This window comes from Lissotriton helveticus, chromosome 7 (assembly GCF_964261635.1).
Source record: "Lissotriton helveticus chromosome 7, aLisHel1.1, whole genome shotgun sequence".
Classification (NCBI taxonomy): domain Eukaryota; kingdom Metazoa; phylum Chordata; class Amphibia; order Caudata; family Salamandridae; genus Lissotriton; species Lissotriton helveticus.
Genome location: NC_136068.1, coordinates 288605900 through 288627898, shown reverse-complemented (window position 1 = coordinate 288627898; position 21999 = coordinate 288605900). Strand labels below are relative to the sequence as shown.

The following is a 21999-nucleotide window of genomic DNA, read 5'->3' as shown; positions in this document are numbered from 1 at the left end:
TCCAAGATTTTAACAAACTCCTCCAGTTTAAGCTTACGCCAATTTCTTTTAAGGATCAGTCTATCCACAGATTTAAATTGTGGGTCGACTGAAGGGAGTGACACTTTAACCAACAGATGATCAGTCCAACCTACCACCATCGGGTCAGATACCCTAGCCCGGACGAGAGTGGTAAAAAAGGGGTCGAGAATATGACCTCCTATATGGGTGGGAGAGGTGACTAGTTGTTTCAGTTGCATGGCTTCAAGGTCAGCTAGAAAAGAACTGATAGGTAAGGATGACAGCTGGTCAAGATGTATGTTCAGGTCACCAACGATGTTAAAGTTAGCACAACGCGGCGCCAACGAGCTAACCATATCAGCAAGAGCGGCCTTGAAGACAGTGTCATTCCCTGGAGGACGATAAATAAGCAGGCCACTAAAAGTGAACTGATGACTGAAATTAACCTTAAAAGAGGCGCTCTCGCACTTCGGTAAGTCAAGGGCTTTCCAATCAACCGGAAAGCAAGATTTTGTCGCCATAGCTATGCCACCTCCCCTAGACGTACGGTTCAAAGTGAACACTGTATAGGTAGGAGGAAATGCCAGATTTATTATAGCAGTGTCAGCATCTTGAAGCCAGGTCTCGGTGAGAAAAATAAGGTCAGGAGACTCCGTGTCGATCATATCACGTAGAGACTGATGGTGCTTAACCAAAGATCTCACATTCAGGCTCCAAATAGTGAGAGCTCGCTCAGTACTGTCAGTACGAACACTTAGGGCCGTCCTTTCAACAGAACGCACCCCAAGGGGGGTATCCAGAGAGAACCTACCACAGAAACAGACATGACGCCCCACGAGTGGGAACACCGGATCATGAACACACGCCGGAATACCGTCTCTAATAGCAAGAAGGTCAGCGCGATTGTACCTGATCGATGTAGTGTTATACATGGGGATCTGATGGGCAATGGCCAGAGTCCCTGGCCCGCACCCGCTACCTTCGCGCGGACGAGCGCAGACGGGCAGGACTCTGGCACGACTCCGGCACAGCGCAGGCGTCACCACTGCGCGTCCCGCTGCGCGGGGGGGACGACTTTAAATAGGCACTCCCCTGACGAAGGACGAGCGTCAGGACGCTCCAAGATGGCGCCCGCCGATTGTACCTAGTGCCCAAAGCAAGATGGCGCCAAAAAACGAATCCCAAAGCCTCCCAGGGACCCAGGACCCACCGAAAACGGTGGTGAAGCTTCCGTTATATGCAGTGAGTGGTGGGAAGAGATAGAGACCAGCGAGGTCAATTTAAAACCAGGGAAAATAAAATAAAAATAAACAAGATACAAAATAGGGAAATTTAAAATTTACAAAGCGCCTGCAGTAGCGCGCTGTCAGCAATGATACCTGTATAGGAGGGCAGGCATCAAAAGGTCCGCCTTAAATAGGCACTCCCCTGACGAAGGACGAGCGTCAGGACGCTCCAAGATGGCGCCCGCCGATTGTACCTAGTGCCCAAAGCAAGATGGCGCCAAAAAACGAATCCCAAAGCCTCCCAGGGACCCAGGACCCACCGAAAACGGTGGTGAAGCTTCCGTTATATGCAGTGAGTGGTGGGAAGAGATAGAGACCAGCGAGGTCAATTTAAAACCAGGGAAAATAAAATAAAAATAAACAAGATACAAAATAGGGAAATTTAAAATTTACAAAGCGCCTGCAGTAGCGCGCTGTCAGCAATGATACCTGTATAGGAGGGCAGGCATCAAAAGGTCCGCCTTAAATAGGCACTCCCCTGACGAAGGACGAGCGTCAGGACGCTCCAAGATGGCGCCCGCCGATTGTACCTAGTGCCCAAAGCAAGATGGCGCCAAAAAACGAATCCCAAAGCCTCTCAGGGACCCAGGACCCACCGAAAACGGTGGTGAAGCTTCCGTTATATGCAGTGAGTGGTGGGAAGAGATAGAGACCAGCGAGGTCAATTTAAAACCAGGGAAAATAAAATAAAAATAAACAAGATACAAAATAGGGAAATTTAAAATTTACAAAGCGCCTGCAGTAGCGCGCTGTCAGCAATGATACCTGTATCATTGCTGACAGTTAGAGTTAGAGCTGGAGTGGATTAGTCCACACCCTACGCTTCTGCGACGATCTGTCACGGGCACCCCTCAGGATCCTCCTGTGTAAGTAGGGATTACGCGCCTTGCTCTTCCTGCTCGCTGTCACATGCCGGTTTTCATTAGATGAGGCTTGCGCTTCACTCCATCACTCGGCAGACACAGGCAACGGCAATCACCTAACGCGCTTTACAAACCCCAAACGAAAGTTTAATTTAACCTGTTTGTAAATCGTGGGTTTTGACACAACGCATCAAAGTCAGCTGGCAAGCGCGCCTTACTTCTAGCCGCGATGCAGAACGGGAATCTTCCTTCACTCCGATCAGCAGTCGCTTTACTTCACATTACTCACTGTACTTAAGACTGCCACGGAATCGATACTTCTCCCTCGACTCCGCTTATCCCGATAATTCCTCCGTGACAGCGTCTGCCCAAGGAGCGTTGAAATACTTATTTGCCGTCAGCTGTCACCTTCTTTGTTAATGCGTGTTGAGGTCGCAGGTTGGAACTTGTCCTCGTCGCCAGTGTAGAATTGGCCAATAATACAACCGAAGATTAGTTGAGAAAACACTTGAAGTTTATTAAGTAACGTTGTATCCTGACGACCTCAGCCACAGCCTCTCTCGGGAGTCAGCTTCACACTCGCGCCCCCGCGCCCCCGGCGCTCGCCTTGGAACACTGGTCGCGGTGACACTCTAAGTGATGTCACCGCGAGCAGCTCCATTACATGCGGAGCTGCCGGGGGGAAATAAAGGTGGGAGATACCACAGGAATGTGTTACCCACTATATATAGCAACCATAACCCTTTACCACTCTCAATACAAGTCCCCACAAATAGCCCAAGTGTAATGTTAAAGTTAAGCAATCAATAGCTACAAAAGATGCAGGGCACAGATTAATTTGGAATTCTGTAACTATGAAGTCCATAATGTGTTAAATTGCCAAAGGGTGTTAGGGGTTTAATAATTCCTGTACATCATAGGAACCTGGACCCAACGTAGCATTGAGAAGTTTTGCAGAACTAACTTCTTGTATATGAGATATGCACACAAGACTCATAGACTGTAGAATAAGACATAATAGATCTTTATTCAATAAGCCTTGCATAATCACAAATATTAGACTAAGAAGGGAATTGAAGCGCTCGCCTAGGGAACGGGAAGAATTTGGTGTCTGTAGGAAGACTCACACCTAGGCATTATAGAAGAGAAAGGCTGACTTGAAGGATGAAAAGTGAGAAACCTTATTATCTGCTTGTCAGGCCCCTAGACTTTCTGAAAGCCAGCACATGTTGGCCGTGCTCCAGGTTTGTTACCTGATGAAGTAAGTACTAATATTGACCCCTATAATTGGATAGACCACTTTAGTAGAATGTATTGTTCTAATATCCCTAATAAAGAGAGCGGATTGGCCGATTCTGCGTTACCTTTGAACATTCAATTTTCATCACATTCAGTCCTGAAGGAAGGCCATTCTCAAAAGTACTTCTAAAAAGGCATGTGGGACTGATGGGATTCCTATGGACATTTTAAAGAGAACCCAGGGTTTTGGTCTCCTCTACTCACTAATGGAATAAACTCTGCTGTTAAGGTTGGTATCCCATCCTCGTGGCGCAGGTCTATAATTGTGCCCATTTCCAACAAGGGGAATCCACATGACCCCAAGTTCTACCGTCTAATTTAATTACTTGACTCTATTACCAAGATAATTGGGAGAACCATACTGGACCGTTTGCTTCTTTGGTCTGCGGAGAAGAATATTCTCTTTACAGTCCAGTATGGCTTTATTAAAGGGTGTTGGCACTATAGAGCAATGTTTAAGCCGTCACCTCATTGTGTCCAAATAAAATGTCACCAAGAGTAGCTCTTTTCAGTTGGCATTCATGTATTTAACTAGTGCCTTTGACTGCGTGAGTAGGTCCAACCTCCGGGATATTTTAATATCCCTGGTATTTAGGTGGACTTTGTGGCCTTTCTGTGAAATCTGTATTGGGATTTATCTGCATCAGTTAGGTTTGGGGATGGTGGAGAGTGCTCATCTTCCTTCTGAGTGAATCCGGTTGATCGATAAGGGCGTGTGTTGGCACCTATTTTTTTTTTTTTGTATTTAAATGGCCTTGAAACTGAATTAGTGAATATCAGGGTGGATGTTCTACTGGTTATTAAAAACCTGTACACTTCTATATGCTGTGTGACTTGCTAGGACGGCCAATGGTTTAAAGATAGTAATTTCTACTTTTGTTGCAAAAAATGAAAGATTTAGGGCCCGATGTAGGTAGCCCTTTACCGGTCGGAAACGGCCAAAAATACCGATTTTCGTCCGTTTCCGACCGGTAAAGGGCTGTGGAGATGTAGGGGCTAGAAAAACGTACATTTTTGGTAATTTTACCGAATCGGTAAATTTACAGATTCGGTAATAATACCGAAAATTTATTTTGGGATGTAGGAAGCACTTCTAACAGCGCTACTGGGCCTTTAGAATTCGGTATTTACCATGCAATACAATTGCATGGTAAATTACGAATTCTTGTGTACATGCACATCTGTGCATGTACACCTGTGCCATGTGGCACACATACATGCCCTAAGGGCATGTATGTGTGCCACATGGCGCAAACACCAGTTACAGGGGTGCAACAGGGTGTCAAAGTGACACCCTGTCCCCCTTAGCAATTCGGTATTTTTACCGATTCGGTAAATACCGAATCGGTATTTGCTATTGAATCCTATGGGCTTCAAGGCCCATAGGATTCAATAGCAAATACCGATTCGGTATTTACCGAATCGGTAAATACCGAATCTTACCGATTCAGTAAAAAATACTGAATTTTTACCTACATCTCATTTACAGATTCATAAATACCGAATCTGTAAAATTCTGTATTTATCAATCGGTAAATGAGATTTACCTACATCTGGGCCCAAGACCTGGAAACTAATTTCTGAATAAACTTTTTTATGGTTTGTGGCCCAAAAACACTAAAACATGCTACCGGGGAAGAGTAATTGAGAAAGCAAATTAATTCCAGTAGCTTGAGATGATGTTTGATAGTGCTTGCACCTCTATTCCATGTGTTGGGGACAGGGGAAACTGTTTTTTAGATGCAGTTGGCTCAATCTTCCATCTAGTCTCATCGATAGGGAAAAAGCCAATAACCTCATACTAGAGATCTATAGTAGGAAGTGCCTCCCAACTCTGATCTATGGCTCATGGATATAGGGTTAAAGGGATGTGGGCATTATTCAAACTGAGGAAAAGAGAGTGTGCCGGCATGCATTGGCGGTTCCATTTATCACACTGCATTTTGTTGCCCATCAGTACCTGCGCTTGGAGTATGTTGAAGATCTGATTAAGCTCACCCCTTTACTGTTGTGGTGTTTGATTTGGCGGAAGGAGGAGGATAGTTTAAATCACGCAATTATCCACAGATTGTCACTCCTCCTCATATGGGTCCAGAACCCCTGGCTCAAATATAGTAGAAGGACAATCTGTGCTCTAGGCAGTTCACATATTTTTGAGAAACCAGCAGTTATCTGGAAAAAGGAAAAAGGGTGGATTAAGGAATGTTTCCGGTCCCATAGAAGGACACAGAGGGAGGGAAGGGAACTAATGAAACCCACTATTCAGAATACAGCCTTTTACAGACCACGCTGGGAATGGATTCCTTATTTGTACATGGTTTCGGGTGTATGGGAGCAGATGCTGTTGACCCATTTTAGGCTGGGTTCTATTAGGTGGCTGTTGTGTTGTCCCCAAAGACAGTTTACCCCCTCTGATATATGTAAATGCCCGGGAGTTGAAAAATCCCCCTAGACCCTGTTACATCTTGCCTTTTTTTGAAAATGTTATCTCCCACTCACTAAACAGTTTCTATTGTCTTTGCTTTGACATTTCTGCAGCAATTTGACTGTCCTATTGTATGCCAGTCAGTAGGCTCCTTTTTAGACTGCAATTATGCCTTTCAATGTTGTTTTGATGATGTTGTTGTTGTGGTAAAACCTTTATTCGACAAATAATGTCATAAAAGCTATCGAAATACATTTTAAGAGTAAAAGTGCAATCGCACAATGCCATGAATTTCGTATGACGGAACATACAACATGATGGTTTATTTGGTCCTAGGCATGATAAAACATTTGTTGTACTCAAATTGTTAAGAAAAAAATATATGTTTTGATGATGTAGTTTTACAGTCTTTTTTGACCTCGTGATGCCAGCCGTTATATTGTGTCTAAGTTTTATATTTTTTATACGTATTTGGTTACTCTTGTTTTAACTTTTTATGAATTTATGTTGTGTTATGCTGTGACATTTATGATTTGTTTTTTACGAGATCGAATACAGAATAATGATTGATTGATTGACCTCCAGACGACAAAAGAGAGTTAAGTGGCTGAACAATATAGGCTTGCTTCGGCAAAACATGTGTTATGCAATACCACACTGAGTGATATGTCATCCGAACTTCTAAGGAAGAAGTAATGGAAATCACAAAAAGGGTCACATTTGTGGTTCCCCACCTGATTTACAAATGGGAAACTACTAATATACTGCCAGTGGATCATTCACCAGCACTGCTGATGACCGATGACTGCCAGCAGTTAATCTACTGCAGGACTGTCCCCTTTGAAGTGCACCTATATAGGATGGGTCTCAGATGCTATATTTCCTTGTTTGGCACCAACTTCTCAGGCATGGTGGCCCAAAGCAGGCACAATCTCCAATTACTCCCTTCATTTGAAGGCCTTTGTATTTTGTGCCATAAAAGTACACAAAATATTGGGGTTTGATACTGAAAGACAAAATAATAATGAGCAGACATTGATTTCTGAGGAATCTGCTCCTGTCAGAAATAATCAATTTTAGTGGGCAAAACCCTTCTGTACAGAGGGAGTATTAACAAAGGGGACTGCCCATTAGGACCTGAAAGTTCCTGAAAGGGATTTATTAAGCACTTTCATAACATCAAATAATCCAAACAGCTATGAGTGGCAGGCTTCAGCCCTGGCAATGCCCACCTTCAGGTTTTGTACATGAACAAAGAGATGTCCTAAAATGGGATAAATAGGTTTAGCAACTTTTGATTACAAAAGTTAACACTTAGAGACAGTGTGCCCAAATTGAGAAGGCATCTTGTTTGGCACCAGGAGAACTGATTTTAGGACTTAGTGGAACATTGTTTGTGCCCTGCGTTCAGGTCAGATTGGCATGCCAAAAATACAATGTACATTTTTGCAACCCACTACGACAACAGTCCAAATAATATGATTCTAGGGGGCATATTACGAGGAGTTAACATGAATAGAACGTCACTTTTTCCAACATTATGGTGGTGTTAACTTCTTGACCTTAGTTATGAGGGGATAAGTGGCTTAACACCACCATGTAAATGATGCCTTTATGCATGCAACACTTAGGGCCCGATTCCGATCTGGGTCGGAAGGGAAACAACCTTTACAACGCAACTTTTACAACGAACTGCCATTACAACGAAATTTTTACAACGCAAAAACTTTTACAACGCATACCATTACAACGCAGGATTTTACAACGCAAGTACCTTTACAACGCATACCATTACAACGTAAGTATTGGTAAGTATATAATTATTTTTAATATATTATATGTTTGTGTTTTTGGGTATGGGGTATTTTTAGGGTTCAGGGTCAGTTTTGGGTTTTTGGGTAAAGGGGTATTTTTAGGGTTCAGGGTCAGTTTTCAGTTTTTGGGTAAAGGGGTATTTTTAGGGTTCAGGGTCAGTTTTCAGTTTTTGGGTAAAGGGGTATTTTTAGGGTTCAGGGTCAGTTTTCAGTTTTTGGGTAAAGGGGTATTTTTAGGGTTCAGGGTCAGTTTTCAGTTTTTGGGTAAAGGGGTATTTTTAAGGTTCAGGGTCAGTTTTCAGTTTTTGGGTAAAGGGGTATTTTTAGGGTTCAGGGTCAGTTTTCAGTTTTTGGGAAAAGGGGTATTTTTAGGGTTCAGGGTCAGTTTTCAGTTTTTGGGTAAAGGGGTATTTTTAGGGTTCAGGGTCAGTTTTCAGTTTTTGGGGTACAGGGTTAATTTGTAAAAATAAATTAAAATTATTTTTAAATTAAATTAATTAAATTAAATTAAATAAAATTTAATTATATTTTAATAATTTAAATTAATTTATATAAAAAAAATTATATACTTACCAATATTTACGTTGTAATGGTATGCGTTGTAAAGGTACTTGCGTTGTAAAATCCTGCGTTGTAATTGTATGCGTTGTAAAAGTTTTTGCGTTGTAAAAAATGCGTTGTAATGGTAGTCGTTGTAAAAGTATGCGTTGTAACGTCATACATCCGGGTCGGAAAGCCCTCCGACCGAGCTGGATCCGGAGTGTTTTCCAACTGAGCCAGACTCCTGCAATCCGACCGTGCGAGTACGATGCGGCCGCATGCTGCCGGAATCTGTTTGGTCAGACTCCCATAAAAGTCAATGGGAGCGAGTCGTACGACGCGTACATTGGCTCCCATTGACTGAATGGGTCGTACGACGCATACTTTGGCTCCCATTGACTGAATGGTTATATCTCGCACAAAGACGCCCCCTACAGTGGGTACACGTTGGTGCCATCCGCACCGTACATGCCTGAGTTGGGGAGACCCTTGGGTCTCCCCCAGTGTCTGAGTCGTAAGGCGGCAGGTGACAGGGGGTCCGATGCGGACCCCCAAATGCAACGTCCTGGACGTTTTGCTAGTCAGAAACTTCGGCTCGAACCGGCTGACCGACGGATCGTATTGGCTCGGTCGTAAATTGCATCCATTGCACGGCACAGTTTGCTTATGGACCAGACGTACGGAGCGGTTCGGACCCGGAAACGATTCGGTCGGTGAATTTCACGTTGTTCGCATCGTACTTGCACGCTTGTACCGCTGTGTGAGTCGGGCGAAAAACACGCATTACGGCTAATACTTTTTCCGGCAGGATCGCGTTCAGTGCCCTTCTGAGCGAGATCAGAATTGGGCCCTTAGTGTGAAAGGGGCATGCAACACGTGTTGTAGTGGACATTCTGCCTCTGCATCAATTACTTTTTGACACTGCCCCATATTTACACGGTATGGGCAGCTCCAAACATACCACCAGGGAATTCCTGGTCTTCTGCAGGCAATACGAGGAGAAATGTTTTATTTCTCCTTGTATTTTACTCTTTCCATGTGTGCTGTATTCTGCAGCACACATAGATAGAGCAAATTGCCTGTAAATATTGTATCTGTGTAGGAAGCTGTCCCTTCCTGCACATAAACTATTGAAGCTGCAGCCCAGACACCCTAACAAAATTGTTGTAGGGTGCCTGCGCTGGCACTAGGCGGCTTTTTTAGCACCAGAGCCAGGGGTAATGCAGGGGTGCGCCACATTCTTGTGAATACTGCGCATCTCTCTGTTTTGAAACTGTTGGAGCACTGCATTACCAGTTTTTGCTTAAGATTGTGCTCTGCTAGATTCTTGTAAATATGCACCTAGATATCTTGCCAGCAGTGACTGTAACTGACATTAAGAAGTTTACATAGTTCTAGAATGTACCTCTTTCTGTGACTTTCTATTTTCCTAAATGTATTCGTAAAGGACCGATAATCTCCTTTGCTTTAACAGGTTAGGTGACCCTTCTTTTCAAATTTTGTTTAGAAAGCTGTGCTTTTTTTTTATAATTGTAAGGATTAGTCATGCTTTAAAAACTCAGGGGCTCATTTACAAGAAAATGATACTACAAAGTGCTGCAAGCCAGCTTGTAGCACCACGCCATAAGGGAAGTGCAGGGATGTGTCATATTTGTGGCAATACGACACATCCCTGTACTTTCCTTTGTACTGGCGCCATTTAGGAAGCCTTGCACCAATACAGACATCTTGTGTGAAATTGAGTTTTTTTTGTGCATGAAAGGAGACCTTCCTGCTGGTAGTGCCTGCCTCCGAACGGGGGTGGTGCGGTGGGTGAGAATTAAAAAATAAATAAAATAAACTTACCTTCAAACTCTGCCACCACTTCCTATCCTCTGTCCTCACTCAATAATGGCAGCACTGGCAGCACCCACGCTCCCAGGCTCTCCCAGCCAATAAGGACACTATTCATGTTCTCCACCTGGCTGTACAACACAGCCAGGTGGAGAGCATGCTTAGTGCGCATGACGGTTTGGCCGGCTCAAGAGTGCTGGCCAAGCCATCATGTCCACTTTGAGAGTGCAAACCACTCCTCCCCTTGCTCGGGCCAGTCCCGCCCCATCCTGGTTTTGATGCATTGATGCATTCCCATATTTACGCTGTTTTCTAAATCTGGGAATGTGTCAAAAACCATTGGTATTGGGTGCGAACAACCACCGCAAGACCTGTGGCATGCCTCCCCGACACAGTGTGTGGCAGCACAGTGACCTTTTCTGCGTTGTTTTACACCCTCTCTGCGATTTCATGAAAAACCATGCAAGAATGCTCTCCGTGGCCTCGCAGATATGGTTCTGCACTGTTCGCTGCCGGAATGTAAAACAAAATGGTGTTCCAGCAGCACACGGGGCTTGTAACTTGGGCACAGATGTAGGTAGATCTGAATTACCGACTCTAGAATACCGAATTTTACCGATTCGGTATTCTAGATTCGGTAAATCAGATGTAGGTAAAAAATCGGGAATGTTTACCGAATCTGTATGATTCGGTAATTACCGAATCGGTATTTACCGATTCGGTAATTGCCATTGATTCCTATGGGCTGTATGTCAATTACCGAATCGGTAAATACCAATTCGGTAAAATTACTGATTTTGCAAGGGGAACAGGGTGTCACTTTGACAACCTGTTGCACCCCTGATTTTGGCTGTGTGGCCATGTGACACACATACATGCCCTTAGGGTATGTCTGTGTGCCACATGGCACAGGTGTACATGCACATATGTGCATGTACACTGGAATTTGTTATTTACCATGCAATTGTATTACATGGTAAATAACAAATTGGTAATGGCCTGTGGCACTCTTGGCAGTGCGACCTACATCTGTATTTACCGATTCGGTAAATTTACCGATTCAGTATTTTACAGAATCGGTAAATTTACCGAATCGGTAAATATACAGATTCTGTAAATATGAGCCCACCTACATGTCAAATCCCAAATACCAGTCGGTAACGGCTGAAATCGGCCATTACCGACCGTTAATTGGCGACCTACATCTGGCCCTAAGCCCCTTAAACTGTAAAAATTACCAGGAATTAAAAAATAAGAGCTCATATATTTTTACACCTTTCATTCCTAGTTAAGTGAGTGAGAAATGTAGACTTCTGGAGCATATGGTTACTGTAAGGTAAAACCAAAGTTAAGGAAAATAGAATACCGCATCAAGCAGAAGGTATGTATTGTTGTGAGCATACATACTTTTAGGAGTAAGGGTGGGCTACGTTACAGATCTTCACAGCTTGCTAGTCTTCCTGACCTTGTTTTAACACCCTGGTGTTACACAGTAACGGTAGTTAAAAAAAAAAACAATAAGGGTTGCCCAGGAAATAGGGCACTAGTGGCACTCCAAAGCATTTGCCCAATTCTTGGCTGGCTCTGAGAACACCTCATTTCAAGGAAAAAATTAGAATCAGACCCGTCAACCAGCTGACAAAAGTTTCCCAACCATGGCCCGCAGGACAATGTAGTATTTCTAGGTCTGTCCTGGCCCACTGGCAACCTGCATGCCAGCCAGTTTCCACTCTTGCACTTCTGCCTCACTGCTTGCACTGTCTAGATGCCCAATCCAGCATCGACTGGTCTTCCTACATCAGAATGTCCCTAGGCAGGATGTAATAGAACAGGAAATTGTAATGACAGATGAGTCATGCGGGTTCAGGGATAATTGAGAAACATTTCAGGTTAAATTTTCTACTTTTCACCAACTAAACCTGCAGATTGTGGGGCATATTAACAAGGGTATTAGCTCCACTGTTTTGGCTTTAAAAGCCAAAAAAGTGGATATAATCTTTTCGCCCTATTTACAAGTGGGTGCTAATATGCATTAGCGCATGATAGCACCCTTTTACCCGACGCCTCCCTTTGCATCTCTAATGAGATGTAAAGTGGGCGTCTCTGGGCAGTACAACCTTGCACATATCGCTGATGTGCACATCGCGATATTTACAAGTCTGCCTCAGCATTTAAGCATAAGTTAGTTTTTGGAGAAAAACGCTGTTTTCGCCAAAAGCTAACGTCTGCTAAAATGCAGACTTACCTATCCCTAACATTGGGGGTGGATTATGCTGATGCAACCACAGGGTCGTATCCGCAAGGTTATCGTTGTTTTGCAAAAGAGCGATTTCCCAGCTATCGCTGGAATTTTTATTACCCTGGAGAAACGCTTTGTTAATAACGAGCTACCAGGGCGATAAATTCCAGAGATAGACGGCGATAAATAAAAAATCGCTAAGTGGGCTTTGCATTATTTATCACCGTCCCTTGATGATTTGTCCCTGTATTTCACCAACTCCTATGTTGACAAAGTGAGAAAGTAGTGATGCATGTCCACACACTTCAAGAAAAAAAACAAGTGGCAAAATATATAAAATAACAACTTCAGAGTGGCAAAGGCAACCTAAAAGTTATGCATCGCTATCTAATTTACACATGGTGTTTTCTATATTAAAAAAACAACTAGAAATAGCTAGACAACGTGGAAGTCTCGTTAGCATATGAGAAACTTACATCAAGGATGTTGATATCAGCATTGTTGAAATCAATGTTCATCAGCCTGGGGAGGGAAATGCCGTTTCCTAGCACCGCTAAAGCAAACAAATTAAAAACTTATTTCAGGACGGTGTTACACGGCAATAGAAAGAGAGATATTTTTCAGTTAGCAGTTCTATAAAAAAAACATGCTTCAACACCAACATCAAATTGCTTTTTAGACATTTGAATTACCTCTGATCTTCCTTTAATCAATGTGATGATACTTCATTAAGAAACTCAACCTATCGTTGGATTCAGACCCATGAACCAGTTGTACAAAAACTGGATTCACAAAAAGTGGTCACATATTGTGCCCCAAATTTATGTGACTCCAATGTGATTTTATGATCTGACCCATGTACTAATAGACTGGTTCTCAAAACAACCATTCGAAGTGGGTTACAATTTGACCTACCTTATCAATATCGATGAGGTAGGTCACCATTTACAGCTAAATCTGATTGGATATTGGGATCAGCAACACACCAATGTCTGTGTGCGCATTGAGTAAGCATTTTCTTTAATGCAGCAAGTTTCCCTAAAAGGTCTGCATTTAAGAAAATATTATTTTTTTCAAAGTTTGTTTGAGAGTTGGAACTGATCCAGTGGAATACTGCCCATCTCCACACAAACTTGTTTTTTTTTTACATTCACGAGGGAGAAGAGATTTTAGGGGACTCCTCTTCTGCGAATGTGTTAGCATCTACTTTGAGGCGTCTGTAACTTATCACAGGTTTGCAATTGGAATTGAAGTCGAAAATCATTGATACATAGCACTGAGAGTCGCAATTTGGAATAGATGCGTCAAACACACCCCTTCCAAATTGTGATTTGCTAAACATTTCTAAACCCGTTATGAGATCTGGTAAGCACTTACCAAATTACAAAACGGGTTTAGAACACTTAAAAAAGCCATTTAGCGGCTGTAAGCCCAGTGATTTAGTGAATGGGTCATTGCAACCATTGAATGGCTTCTTACATCTGGCCCTTAAATCAGAAAGCATATTTGTTTTGAAACACGATTGCTCAATTTGGCTACAAGGTGTAATGTGGGTTTACTTCAGACAGGAAAAAAATATGTGGCAGGTTTTAAGAAGAGATAATGAAGATTGTATTCTGGGACTGATTATAGTTTGTGAAGCAATCCTAATTACATTTACCTATCAGAATGTTAACATACTGAAAAGAAATTTGAAACCAAATATATATTAGCATTCTTACTGTTCAATGTTGGCAAGAAAGCAGTCCTGAATAAGGTTCCAACCAGTCCATCCAATAGAGAAACCTGATTCGCAGGAAAGAAAATTAAACAGTGATTAATAAGTCCCCTTTAAGTGTCAGAACAAGTCACAGATTTAATAGCCTGCCTCTGGACACCACCAGTCTCACACACTAGTATCAGGGTGAACATGCTGTTACCTTAAAACTGTACTAGACACCATGTCAGTCTTCTGAAGACATAATTAAACAGCAAAATAGACCGGGTTCAGAAGCTTTTCACGTCTGTGGCAGTAGCTTATCACGAAACCCAATCATATTATTTAATAGCTCTGACTATGCCCCTATCCACATCCATACAAATTGATAGGCGGAGTGCGCGTGCCTAAAAACATTGCAGTCTTCATGTAATTTACAGAGAAATATAATATTCAATACCCGTGCTGTATACGCATATTGATCTTGTTAAGAGGAAAAAAATGATAACTTAAGATGATCTTTTCTAATGTGAACAAACTATGTACTCACTTCAATTGGTCCCACGGCTGAAGATGCCACAGAGATTTTAGAGCTTAAGAAAAAGTGAAAAACAATGTGAAGAAGAGAAAGTGAAAGAGCAAACATCTGAAAAGAAATTACTATCTTAAGTTAAATGAATTGCCAATGAAAACCTTATAGAATTTGCACTACCATTTGCAATTGTGTATTTTGCACAATTTAAACCACCTTACGTAACATATTCCCTAATGATAATGTTAAACAGCATTTTAGTTTGTATAGATATAAATAACAGTCATTATACTCCATAAATCGTATAAAATAGACTGCAAATTTAGTGGATATGAAACTATTATCAGAGGAATATGATGCTTAACTTCCATTATTAACTACATAGGATGCATCAGCCCACATCCAAGGACTCCAACTTCCGGACTCCTACAAACCAGGAGGCGGAGAGATCTAATTGACGTTCTTTGCTGGTGCTATTCCATTCTTCTCACGACCAGTTGGGCGAAGACGGGGCCAAGAGCAGTCCTGTTTGTGCCCATTCCTGCCGGGGTGAGACAGGGATGGGGTCACCTCTCTAACATCGATTGTTAAAGACTTGATCCAATGGGGAAATGTAAGATAGTTACCCCCTACTTGGCCACCATAGTTGAAAGATGCAGATGTGTCCAAGCCCACGTGGGGTAAGTCCAGTATTTTATCTTTCCTGTCGTCAGCAGTTTTGGCTCTCAATGAAGAGATTGCCAATTCTGAGGAGGATTTGGCTCTACAGGTGTATGCTGGAAATGACAACTCTAAATCTGGCCCAGTTTCTTATGTCTGTCATAGTACTCATAGTCTCCTGCCGTCTCCTCAGAAAGTCTCTGCATCTGCTGTTTTATGAAAGTTCTCAACCAAAATGGGTGACTGATGCTAGTGGAAAAAATACTTCTCAGCAGGGGAAAAAAGATCCTGACCCACTGCGAAGAAAGTGGGATGAAAGAGAATAATTAGAGTCCTTGTTTGTCTGTTATGAAAGGAAAACATATCTAAATTGTATTCACAATGATTCTCTAGCCACTTAGACCCAGGGCATTGATAGCATTTCTTCAACTCTGGTAGGGGTATACTAGTTGTGTGCAGGAGACTCCTTTAAATAAGCCAAAAAGCAGCAGCACAGCCAGGCTACTGACCCACCCACTGGGGAGTATGAAATCCCTCATGTAAAATGGCTCAGTGATGCAAATAGAAAAGATAGTATATGGCACAGGAGAGAAGATCCCCGAACAACTGCTACGAACGTAACATTGAAAGTAAGTAATGATAGCCTTGTTCGTCAGTAGAAATGAAAAGCATAGATACATTGTTCACACACAGACTATATAAGCCGCTTAAACCCATAGAAAATATAGCAGTGGTTCAATACCTGTATGAGCAAACTAATTGTCGACAGAGGTCGCCTCTAAATAAGCCACAAAGGTGTAGCACAGCCACACAACTGAACAACTAACAGAGGATGTTGAAGGCTCCAACGTTAATAGGTGGGTGATGTAAATGAGAAGATACTACTTGGCTGGGGTAGAAAATACCCCCGATAACCTGTCTAGAATGTGAGGTCGAAAATAAATAATTTGTTTGTCTCTTAGAAACGAAAGCAGCGATTAACTGTTCACACAAATATTATTTCGGCTGCTTAGACAGAATCAGATTATAGCAATGTTGCAGTAGCTGAAAAGTGAATTAGATTAAGACAGATAATAGCAGGTGTTATTATTAATACATTCCATGCATTGATTTTATTGAACTTAAGTGGAAGCCAATTAGTGAGACAAAAAGGATGCAGATAGAGCAAATCTCTGCAGAAGACATGTTAACCTCCACAGCTCTGTAATTCCTTTTAACCCATCAGAGTCTTAACAGAAATGATTACATGTACTGCATGCCAAATCAGAAGAGCTTATTGGGACCTTAACAAGGGAATCTGCACTGCTGTAGTAGAGCATGATTTGAGGTATGACAAATGTGCCTTGCAAGAGCACTATGGATGCCCTAGAACCAATGTGCCTGGAATAGCAGAGTACAAGTCCACAGTTAGACTTTTGTGTGGAGATCTCAAATGTGATGCACAAATGTGTCCTGGAGGCCAGGTGGAAGTGCTCTATAAGGCATTATAATGGTTCACAACTTAGAGACCCTTGCTTTCTGCACATAAATATTGAGGTTTTGATAGCCCTGTAGATGTCTCAGACCGGATGAAGGGCAACTAAGGGCACATACATGTATCATTCAGTTGTAGATTGGCCTTTGCATTATGGTCCTTGCAGTTCTGTTTTAGTCATATCAAATAGAGGTCCTTGACTAGTAAAATGTTTAAGATTAAATGAGCCACTTCTCTCAGCCAGAAAGCAAAAACTTGGTAGACCAGGCAAGCATCTGTTGTGAAAACAGAAAGGTGGACCCCCATGAACCTCTCTCTATGAATTCATTTAATCTAATTTAGATGTGTAAGTGCTTCATTCCCATTGGATCCTTATAGTAATAGATGGTTTTTGAAAAAGTAACTGATTTCAACGACAAATGAGATGATATTGCCTGGGGAAATTTATCAGGATAAAGAAAGTGGATATTGGCAGCAGTCAAAGAGTTGGGAAACTACTGTGCATTGAGGTACTGTGATAAAAATGGAAAGCAGAATGTGGCATAACAAATGCTGTAAAGTGTAGCAAAGGATTATGAGAGGTCTAAGAGAGTTGTATGAGGTGTACTGAGCATAAGGGCAATGTAGGCGGGGTAAAAAAGAGGGATTTAAATAAGTCATTTTGCATTAGCAGAAGTAAAAGGACAGTTCCACATAGGCAGAAGAAGTGAACATTCTCAGATAAGAATATTGAAAATCCATTAAATGTCCCACCATTTATCCTGCCCATTAACACTCCTCAGTTCCATCAATTATCTGTCCTCTATCTCCTCTTCCTAACCCAAACCTCACGTCCAGCTTAGTGAGTGCCTGCATTTCATGTACACACACAATTCTATAAATGGAAAAAGAAATGCTGGCGCTCGTGAAACTGAAGCGAGGGTAACCCTAAAATCTGGAGCAGTCCTTGACTGCACCAACCAGGCCCCCTGCACCATGAACTGCAGGTGTAGTAAATGGCTAATAAATAGAAATTATGAAAAATCTAAGACTAAAAGAGCAGTGAGCAAAATTTGCAACAGGGCAATATTTGTTTTTAGCAGGACCTTCTGAATTCTTCCTAGGTTGTCAACTCTTGCAAGCCTTTAATATGCTGCACTTTCATAAAGGACTTTATTATTATTCTATTCTTTTAATTTTCCTCATATTCCTTTTTAATTCGGCATGAAATGTCCGGATCCTAATGTCATGCCACCAGTTGGCACTACTTGAAGACATTCTGTGAGCCTGATTCCATCAAAAACACTAGTTTGGAATCCATGCTGTACTATCCATGCTACATTATCCACCTTGTTTCTGCCTTTTATTTCTACCACAATAACTTGACTATTTTACATGTTGGGCTCCTGACCACATAATAGCTCAGTTGGCATTGGCATGCTTGGTTTCCTGGTGCTTATCTACTATTCTGACCTCGGTCTGAAATCCTGTGTTTATTCAATATACCAGCAGGGCAGTACTTGTTCCAGTGCCTATTGGGTACATTCTTTAATTCTTTGTTCTGAATTCAAGTTTGAATTTCCATGTACCAAAAGGGCATTACTTGTCCAGGGCATGTTGGGGACATTCTTGCGTTCCTTTCCTAATTCCAAATTTGAGTTTTCCTATACCAAGAGGGCATTACTTGTCCCAGTCTCTGTTAGTTACAGTATGTTATTGATTCAATTATTCCTGTCCGTGATTTCTGAAACTTCTTCATAATTCCTTGTCTTGGTGTTCTCCATGTCTTTTTGCTGCCTCTATTGTTACCTGTGCTAGTGGAGTATCTCTCTTCAGTCTCTATTGCTTGTTCTTTCTTATTGTCTGCTTTCCTCCTCTTGAGCTGTTGCTGGCCTATATTCTGATTATTCTTTACATCTAATTTTTTGCATAATATCAAATTTGATCCACTGGCTGTTACAGCATATGTCAGTGTACAGTGTACCCTATGGCTTGATCGCTATTCTGACCAGGTACGGGAAAGACTTCTGTTGTTGCGGCAGGTCCTTTGGAGTCTCAGAGTTGTTGTCTGTATCGGTCCAAGAACACTGAGTACAGCACTCCCTATATAAAAAAGGCCCAAACTATGACTTTGCTGCATGGAGTTTGTTAACAGCCATCTGCTAGTGTCCATCCAAATGAACTTTTTCTGAGCTTCTAAGAGACCTCTTGTCATATACCATTATATCCCTTACTTTAATCAACTCTTCCACTTGCCTTTTTCCTCTCTCTCTCCTTGTCCCTGCTTACAGACATCTCCTATCCTATGTGCTTATGTGACTTCAGGTATATTTGAGTAGCCTGGCATTTGCCTTGCCCTGTCACCTTGCTAAGTGTCACCTCTCGAATCATTAGTCCCTGCCTTCACTTCCTGACATGAATCATGAGGTCAAATATATTCCAGCTACCTTATTTCATAAATATTTCTTTTCAAACTGCACTTAATTGACAGGAACTATTATAATTTATTGTTAACTCCAGCTATATCGCCAGGGTCGGACTGGCCTATAGGGCAATCAGGCAGTGCCAGAGGCCAGTTCATGCAATTGATTTCCCTGTTATTTCAAAAACATTGGCAGCAACAGCACGAATCTATGGCATCTTCCATACCTTTGAAACCCATGTATAGCGTGTCATTCCAAGTTCAAAACTTCACCAATTTGCAGAACGTGGGCCACTTTATCATCTATTTAATTCACTAATGAGGGTCTCTTTCTAAACCTGTGTATTTGTTCTATTGCTCGTGATGAGTTAAATTATACTTCTTGCATTCAGTTTGAATCACTGTCCTTCAATTGTAGTTCCTCTTGGGTATCATCATTTTTAAACAGAGTCAGCGAAATTCATACCAGGTTTCAATCCCATTTTTTTTCATCTAAGCAAAACTTGATATTTCTCTTTTGATTGAATGAGAAGAACATTATCCCTCTAAATACTTTGCACTGTATGTTGGCATTTGCCTTCCCCAAAAACGGTCTTTATCTGTGAGCATGAAGACTGTGGGTACATTCTCTATCTTCAACTTCAAAACAACTTTACCGAGTTGAGTTTTCATATTCCTGATACAAATGGCCAATATCTGTGTTGATGGAAATAAGATAAGTCCCAAGGTAAACACTAATGTGTGATAAGCCCAGGAAGTGTGTATGCCGTATATTTCAAATAATTCTATCTAACATATGAACATCTGAGATACAGAAGATAACAACAATATCAGCCATGTGAGTTAAAAACAAGCATTTTATTCACAATCATTAAAACAATGTTGTAAATGCATGAAGACAGTCTAAAAGAAACAAGGAATTTTGAATAAATAAGTATTTAGTAAGACTGTGTGTTTCATTTAATTTTACACAGCACCGAGGGAAATAAGGAACCTCCATGCTAATTTTATTGATAACGCAAGTGCACCGATACCGTGGATTGAATTGAAGGCATCCAGTGGCTCTGCATTGAAGGGACGATTAACCCCCTATTTTTTGGTGAGTTCTATTAATACACTCCAGTAGCCCCGTCTTTTGTAATATAGGAACACTAGTCAGTAATGGAACTAGTACGGTTGTAACTTTCATAAACCTATAAAACATAAGGATACTACAAATGAGCCTTTATGATTTTCTATTTTCTAATTCATAGCGGTTTTTTAATATAACAAAAAACGGTGGCTCCCTTCCAGTTCCTCCTACTAAAGAAATCACCTGATGCATTAAGGTAAATGGAGACAGAACTGAGTATTGATTATTTAGTCCTAGCCTTTTGTACATAATATTACAAGACCAATTTCATTTGTTTAAGGCGGATTTATCTGGAATTTAAGACACCAGATCACCTACAAAACTCGAACCATCCTGGAACCACAAACCCGGTGCCTGCTGCTTTGTGCACGCAAATGCAGGGGGGTACCATAGGTACCCCCCATGTGCACCCCCCACCCCCCTTCACCCAGGGGGCCCGCAACGGGCCCCTGAAGTGAATGTCCGTATGCTTTTCCACGGCGGAAAAGTCGCCGCGGAAAAGCATGACATTTACACCATCCTAATATGGCTGGCGGTGTCTGATAAACACTGCCAGCCATGTTATAGCTTTTCCGCCGCGGTCGGAAGGCGACCGCGGCGGAAAAGCTGCGAACAAAATCCCAGAGCCACCGCCATCCTAATATGGCGGTGGGTCTTTTGAGGCTCTGCAGAGGATCCTCCGCATCCTCCGGGCCGGCGGTGGCTTCCGCCCGCCCGGAGGATGCGGAGAATCCTCCATCGTAATCGGCCCCTAAGTGATTTACGGCTCAAAACTATCACTGTTAACTAGATCATGAGGATTGAATTCAACCAGTTTCGACAAGAAGTAGGAAGAAATGTTATAAATGTGATACCTGTCTAGATTTAAGACGATCTTCAATTTATCTCCACCTAAAACTGAAAATGTAGCAATCAAATTGGCAGTCTGCAAGGAGAAATGATGAAGAAAGTCAGTGTTTAGTTTAAAACAATAATGTCACTGCATAGCATCATACTACATAGTAAAATTAAAAGCCCATGAGTTTACTCTTCAGAAAATAACCAAAACTTTCCAAACTTCAGGATTCTAACAAAAAACATTATATGTGTTGAAAGTGGGGACAAATAAAAGCAGACAAACTAGTGTAGAATCAACATGTTGTGATATAGTGAACAGACAGGGCAGATAAAATGAGCTAATATCAAACTGAATGGGAAATGTCGACCCGGAATGGAAGACTACACTGTGTACAAATGTTAAAGCTAATACTTGGCGCATTAAAGGCACATATGGAGGTTAGGAGCTTTGCCTGAAAATTAAGAAACATTAGAAAAAGAGAAATTGAGCAATGAATTGCAAACTTCTGCCAAGAGGAACATGGAGGCATAGAAGATAGAGAAACGATGGGTTGGTGAGGCCTAACAAAGATTAAATACATTATACTCACCACACTCAGGGCACAGATGGAGCGGAGCGAAGCGTCTGGCATAGATGCAAAAATCTCTGCTTTGGCATTTATTAATACTGCCCCTTGATTCTTCTTCAAAGTCACCTTTGGAACCTTGGGAACTGTCATCTTCAGTATCAGTGGCCTTGACTCAGGGAACATTTCAGCGACCTGCAGCCCAGGGCAGAGACATAGAGACAGGAGCACCATTGACACAAGAAGACCTCATGTATTGCAGGACCAAAAACAGTTATGGAACAGGAAACACGGGAATCCTTTCCTAAATGCATCTACCTTTTCCTCGCTATTCTTCTGATTTACAACTGTCTTACTAATGTCCTTTAGTGGACAGTGTTATCATAATAGTTCTCTTTCTCC

General features: G+C 41.9%; 1 protein-coding gene across 1 annotated transcript in view; it reads right to left on the bottom strand.

Moving 5' to 3' along the window:
* Nucleotides 1–3038: 3038 nt before the first annotated feature.
* The window catches only part of LOC144769047 (BPI fold-containing family B member 4-like), a 103737-nt gene continuing 84776 nt past the window's right edge, over nucleotides 3039–21999 (bottom strand). Inside the window, exons 10-15 of the mRNA XM_078653042.1 lie at nucleotides 21622–21792; nucleotides 21049–21119; nucleotides 14546–14588; nucleotides 14021–14084; nucleotides 12776–12852; nucleotides 3039–3149 (exon numbers count right to left, since the gene is read on the bottom strand). Of these exons, the coding sequence (XP_078509168.1) occupies nucleotides 3039–3149; nucleotides 12776–12852; nucleotides 14021–14084; nucleotides 14546–14588; nucleotides 21049–21119; nucleotides 21622–21792 (537 nt within the window). The remainder of the gene's footprint in view (nucleotides 3150–12775; nucleotides 12853–14020; nucleotides 14085–14545; nucleotides 14589–21048; nucleotides 21120–21621; nucleotides 21793–21999) is intronic.